This window comes from Neltuma alba, unplaced genomic scaffold (genome assembly GCF_004799145.2).
Source record: "Neltuma alba isolate B1F8T4 unplaced genomic scaffold, ASM479914v2 tig00012754_pilon, whole genome shotgun sequence".
In the NCBI taxonomy this organism is placed as follows: Eukaryota; Viridiplantae; Streptophyta; class Magnoliopsida; order Fabales; family Fabaceae; genus Neltuma; species Neltuma alba.
In genome coordinates, this window is record NW_021637168.1 from 18,110 (window position 1) to 25,063 (window position 6,954).

The 6,954-nt window shown below is 37.4% G+C and overlaps 1 protein-coding gene across 1 annotated transcript; it reads left to right on the forward strand.

Moving 5' to 3' along the window:
- Positions 1 to 3,252: 3,252 nt before the first annotated feature.
- Positions 3,253 to 5,474, forward strand: LOC114730663 (GATA transcription factor 8). Its single transcript, XM_028917771.1, has 3 exons — positions 3,253 to 3,416; positions 3,801 to 4,074; positions 4,236 to 5,474. The coding sequence occupies exons 2-3, from the start codon at positions 3,841 to 3,843 to the stop codon at positions 5,004 to 5,006; spliced, it is 1,005 nt and encodes a 334-aa protein (XP_028773604.1). The 5' UTR covers positions 3,253 to 3,416; positions 3,801 to 3,840; the 3' UTR covers positions 5,007 to 5,474.
- Positions 5,475 to 6,954: the final 1,480 nt, after the last annotated feature.

Here is a 6,954-nt window from a genome sequence, read left to right on the forward strand (position 1 = left end):
TATCTCACCCGTTTTCCTTCTCTATTCATAAAATACAATAAGCCTGCAAAATCAAAAGAAAAATAATTAATAACAGGATTTGTTTTTTTTAAATACGAGATCTCAATTTATTTTGTATTTTAAATCTATAATTTTTTTAAAAATCTTCATATTGAATTACACATATATGTAATGAGTTTTTGTTTTTTAATCAATAGAGTAATTTTTAATGTAACGATTAAAAAGAGCATTTTAAGAAAACAAACACATTTTTTTTTAGAAGTGACTAATTTTTATAATATTTATAAATTAATTATCTAACTTATACTTTTAACACCGGACAAAAAAAAAACTTGAAATGTGTTGTAATGAGAATTAACAATTAGTAATTTTTTTTCTGCTTTCGGGTTTTTATTTTATGTGCTCAATGTGTCTCAATTTTTCATCTTTTCTTTTTTTTTCCTCCTTAATTGAAGGTGGCTCAATTAATAGGGAATTGAAGTTTGGAGTATAGCTTGAATTGGAATTTAACTATACAAAATATAATAAAATTTCATGCATAATAATGCTCCTTGACCATTTCATTTCCCATCCTTATCTTCAAACTTGATACCAAATTTAGCTACCCGTCAAGACTTATATGATATTTTTTGCATTCATTATTCATATAATTAATCTGCGGATGCAAATATATATATTTCAAACATTTATTATTTATAGCCATATATTGTCAGATTATATAATTATCATTCATGCATACATATCAAACTTGCAATACAATAAATTCCGTGAAAGAATCATAATTCAGCACATTTTACTTGCTTCCATCCACACTATCCATGAATAAATAAGGTCGAAACATCATATATTTAATTCTGTATTTATTAAAATTAATTATATGATAAATAACCACTGAAGAACGCCTCCCTAAATATTAAATAAATAGAGTAACAGAAATTTTTAAAAAGTGTCTTGATCTTGTTATATTCATAATTTTTTCATACAAACGTCAAATTTGATAATTAATACTCCTCCGATCTTTAATATAAGACCTATTTAACTAATTTGATTAGATTAAGAAAGTTAGGTAAGTTAGTTAATTATACGAAATATGACGCGTTTTTTCTAAAATACCATACTCATCTTTTTTAATACTCCCTCTTCTTCTTCTACTTAATTATGGTCGATGGAGTATCCATAGGAGTAATTTAGAAAAAATTAATAAATATGAGAAATAGATCTTATATTTAGGACCAGAACTAACTTAATAATTAGATCTTATATTAAGGACCGGAGGAGTAATTAATAATTATAATGATATGTGTGGGGGTGTATATAGGCCAATTTTAGAGTTTAGAAGAGTGAATTAAGGAGAATCGTACGGAGGGGTTGTTTTCTTTTTTTGGGGGGGGGGGGTTGGTTATATTTATAATATTGGGAAAAACTTTCAAATTTGAACACGGGATTAGGTTGCATTATTCCAAATTGTGGCAATGATATATGATTCTGATTTTATTCGTTTTTAAGATAACTTTACATATTTGCAGCTTGAATCACCCACCATTTCTCAACTTGGGAATCCACCATGCCCCAACCCCCCTTTTATGTGAACAATGTGCATGATTCCAATAAAGTCACGCATTTTGCTACTTACGTCCTATTTCTATATATAGACACATACATACATTGTTCCTGTTAATCACATCCACTTGTATTTTCAAAAAAAAAAAAAGCCCGATGATTTTTATTACAAGTCATTAAATAAAGTATTAATTAACCAACAAGTTGTTGATTGAGATGTTGGGAGGAGGATAATATAATTTTGAATGCTTAGAAGCTAATTTGTTGGAAGAGACGAAAACTCTTTGCTCTATAAATTTTGAAAAGAAAACTCTTGGATCAAATTAAAAAAATATTAATTGTATTTTTTAAAATTATCCCTATTTGGTATCTTATTAAATACAAGTGAATTTGATTTTTTTTTTTACTTTTAGACAAAATGAATGGTTTAATCATTTTTTTTTAAATTTTTTTTTGACAAAGTGGTTAGAGGTGTCTGAGGATGTGAATAGGAGCCGAATAAGGGGGCAGGAGAAGTGCCACGTGTAGAGGGGTACGTCGACGTGGCAAGGGAGCAGGGGGAGGGATAAAAATAGTAAGAAACGGTGGCGTATGAACAAGGAGGAGGAAAATTCCAATATTATTTTGGGATTTCGTCACAAAACGAAAGAAAAAGGTACTCTAAATAAAATAAAATTTGGAAAAATAGGATTCCAATGCGCGGAGGGAGGGAAGTGAGAGGAGGGCGTGTTGTAATGTAATGTTAAGAATGAGCTGTTTTGTTTGACAAAGCTTCATAAAAGGCACGCAACAGTGCAAAAAGGTAGGCGCGTAGCCACCGCATCCAAGTTACCTCCCAAGCCCCACAATACCACTCATCCCATGCCTTCCAATCCCGTGTGCCTCACGCGCCTCCTCCTGCTCCCTTTCCCCCTTCCTTCGCGGCCATAAATGCCTCCAACCTCCTAAATTAACCCCACAAACAAATACTATTAAATTAAATGAACGAGATAATTATGTTAGGATTAACCAAGTAAATATGGATTAGTATACCTGCAAAATGAGAAGATTAGGAATGGAAATTTTCACAGAACAAGTACAATCAATCCAAGCCATTGTCTCAACGAGTACTTGGAAAGTTATAAAAATGTTTTTGAAAAGCATTTTTTTATAATTCGAAATAAATTTCTCTACATATTTACTTCGTGTACCGTAAAATCACTTTTAAAATCATAATTTTATTCCCATCTAAACACTTTTTAAATTTAAGTACGAGGTTACAAATTCGACTCTTCACAATGTCACAATGAAACATTAGCAATTCAATTTCATAACAATTAAGCAACATGGGATCACAAATTTGATACGAAAATATAAATACATAGTACGTACTGTACTTATGGTAGACACTTTAGTAATGTAGTGCATAAACAAGAGGAAGGGGATAAAGGAAGGGGAGGATTAAATGGGAGGGTGGCGCGGTGATATACTGAAAATGCGTGAAAGCAGGGAAGGGACCCCGTGGGTAATGAGGACAGAGAGAGGAGAGAGACAACACTTCAACATCACGACAGGGATGGCATGGTAAAAGACAGCTAGCATTGAACAAGGAGCCTTCACCTACCATTTCTCTCTCCTCTTCTCCTCTTTTAAATTCCTCTCTCACTCCCCTCTCTCCTTTCAAAACCCCCCTCCCTCCTCCTCCCTCCCTCTCCCCCCCACCTCTGCAACTCAACTCCATTTCACTGTTCCCTTCTCTGTCTCCATCCACATTCATTTCTGCCTTTCGCTTCCTACTTCTCCAGACTCTCATTCCTTCTACCTTCTTTAACTTATACACACAAATCCCTCTGCTCAACGGTGGTTTCCACCACAAGGTTCGCTCGTCTCCTTCACTTCATACTGCCTTTTCATTTGGGGTCTTCAATGAGTACTGTGAAATTCTGGCTCTGGCCTCTGGGTTTATCTTTTTCTGTGTTCTTAAGCTAAAAAGGAGGGAAAAAAAAAATCTTCATAATTGGGTTTCTTTTATTTTGATAAAAAATGAATTTTTGAAAATTACTTTTGTGGCGGAGGCTAAGGTGAGCCACGCGGTTCCATGTGCTGGCTTCATCATTTCGGACATGGCGCTCCGATATGGGCGCCTTGTGATGATAAAACGATTTTAAAAAAAGAAAGCACAATTACAGGAACACTTCTCGCTTTTATCTTTTTTCCGTTTTCCTCTCTCATAGTTTCTCTTTTCCGTAATTTTCTCTCAGGCTAATAGTAATTCTCACATACGCACAACCAACAGCGACGATGATCGGACCCAATTTCATGGATGAGCTAGACTGCGGCAGCTTCTTCGACCACATTGATGACCTCCTCGATTTCCCCGCCGAAGACGTCGACGCCTCCGCTTTACCCACTGGCGCCGGGAATTGCAGCGCCTTCCCCAGCATCTGGACCGGCGAGTCCGACTCCCTGCCTGGCTCCGACTCTGTTTTCTCCGGCAACAACACCTCCGACCTCTCCGCCGAGCTCTCCGTTCCGGTGAGTTCTTCGTCACCACTCCCATTAAATTACAGTTTCAGGTTCAAAACTATAATATATTCGCTCCACTTCGAGTGGTTTTGCTCACTTGTCGGTGAGAATGAAAATTCCTGTTTAGAGACTGAGCAGAATTTTAACTGAGTGAAATTTTGCAATTGCAGTATGAAGACATTGTCCAGTTGGAATGGCTTTCGAACTTTGTGGAGGACTCGTTCACTGGTGGAAGCCTCACCATGAAGCAAGTGGAGCAATCTTGCACCACCAATAACGACTCAGGACACCACCAATTCCAGACTTCAAGCCCCGTCTCTGTCCTCGAGAGCAGCAGCTCCTGTTCAGGGGAGAAGCCGGTGGCGGCGCCACCTCGAAGCCCGCCGGAAATGGTCGTCCCCGTGCCTTGTGGCGGGCGTGCTCGCAGCAAGCGTCCACGCCCCGCCACATTCAAGCCCCGTCCCGCGATGCAGCTCATTTCCCCTGCATCCTCCGTCGGCGAAAACACACAGCGAAATTCAGATTGTGAGAATTTCGTGGAGTCTCATCCGGTGATCAAGATACCTAAGCAATCTTCAGGGGAGCACAAGAAGAAGAAGAAGATCAAATTTACTTGTCCATTAGGTCCTGCTGATGTGAATCAGCAGAATGGTTCATCACAAGCAGTGAGGAAATGTATGCATTGTGAGATAACAAAGACCCCACAATGGAGGGCAGGTCCAATGGGGCCAAAAACACTCTGCAATGCTTGTGGGGTTCGATACAAGTCCGGCCGGCTATTCCCAGAATACAGACCGGCAGCTAGTCCGACATTTTGCCCATCCTTGCACTCGAATTCCCATAAGAAGGTGCTTGAAATGAGAAGCAAACCACCACATACTGATGCTTCACCAGAGCTCATTCCAAACACTGACAGCAGCCTTTCCCTGGAATACATGTGAAGTGAAGAAAGAAAGGAGGAAGGAATGATCCAAAATCGTATCTAGAGAGAGTTATATGAATCTGTTTACTTATGAAATTTCATTTCTTTGTTCATTGGTTTTTTGTACAGGGACGGAATGGGCGGTGGGAATAGGAACCCATAGATGAAGATGATGATGATGATGTTGATGATGATGATGATCATATTTAGCTATTAGAGGAGGATTGTAATGAGAGCTGATAAAAAAGGGGTAGACAGATATCAGATATGCAGGTCAAAAGGGTAGAGTTTTAGGTCTGAGTAATTTTAGGTGTTGAGTTCAGTAGGAGTTGGAGTCATCTTGTCTCTTTTTTTCTTTCTTCTTCTTTCCCCTGCATTCTTTTCATTTTTTTTCCTTCTAAAAAAATCCTCTGTGGGAATTCTTTTTGCAGTTCATTTGTAGCAAAACTTCTGAGTTGAGTAAGAAGCTTTATAATTTGTTATGCCTCATTTTTCCATCAGTTCCATTTTGTTTTCTGCTTACGTCCTTTTTTGCTTGAACACATTGTTCAGTATCATCTCATGATGAAGTCAATCAGAAACATGATGAGTTCTTGATGACTCGCAACTAACCAAGAATTACAGTCTCTGCAAAAATTCCTTTTCCTGCGCAATCAAATGAGAAAGAGTGTTGTACGCAATGTGGTGATTGGCTATTCAAAAAGTCAATGAACACTCATCTGGTTGAGTGTTATTTTGTGACAGAGTCAAGTAACATTTAACACTTCTGATGAATTTCTCACATTGATCCCTCCCCCGGGGGGGGGGGGTTCTGGGTATATTGACTGATTGAACGAAAACTGAGGTTAAGATATTCTTATTAAAGAAAAGATAGCATTTTTATATCAAATGATCCAATCCTTGCTTTGTGAAGAGGAATAATAAATTGGTTTAGAAACAAAGAAATGGTTTGACATGTGCACCAAAAAACAAAACTTGACAAGGTGGAAGAAGGGAAGAGAGAGAAGAGGGAGAAAAACAATGATTATTGCTGGTAAAACTCATCTTCATGCCTTGAAAGGTCAGAGCAATGCTTATATATGCAGATCTAATCATGACTTGTGGGCTGTTTCAAGAAGAATTTGGCGACATGTCATGATCTGCCACTCACCTTTATAACCAAACAACACATTTTTTAATTTTTAAGAAAACAAATCATGATTTTGCTGTTAAACATGAACCCAATGGATTGGTTCAGTGATTTCTGCTTACTAACTTATGAAGGGGGGAAAAAATTAAAACCCTTCATTACCACTCTGTCATGAGTAACAAGAAACAGAGACACAAATGATACTTACAGTGTACCGTTCATTCTTTTATGGAAAACAGAGACACGAACATTGTCCGTCTCAGGGAAATAGACAAAAAGACGAAGACATAATCCATGTTTTAAGTAATGGTTTTGATCATTAACTGATATGATAAAGACATCAAAAGGACACAAGAAAGCTTCCCCCCCCCCCTCCTACTTCCTTCAGTGAGCTTACTCAAAACAGGGCCATGTGTAACTGTTGCTTGCTGTACTGTACGTGCAGGAATGGGGTCAGTTTCATCACCAACTTCGTAGGTCTAACTAACATTTTCTTCTTTCTGCTAATAGATAAGCCTTTTGCGGGGTTTCTTTCAAACTAGGGTAGGTTCTTACAACTGTTGAGAGAGCAACTTATTCCAACTCTTAATGCAAAAATTAATTGCACTCTAATCAAGTCTTCCCCAACAGCCTACCTTTTTCTGATATTATTTGAGTCATGTATTGCTTTTCTCACACCCTTTGTGGTACCCTCATATCTTTTCTGTATGTTATCATGAATGAAAGAAACACACACACACATATATATAATGGGTGTTTCTCAAAATTTTAGCAACATGCTCTTCAATGCTTTTCTAGAATCTTTTCCACTCTAAGCTTCATTTTATTCGGTTTTTCC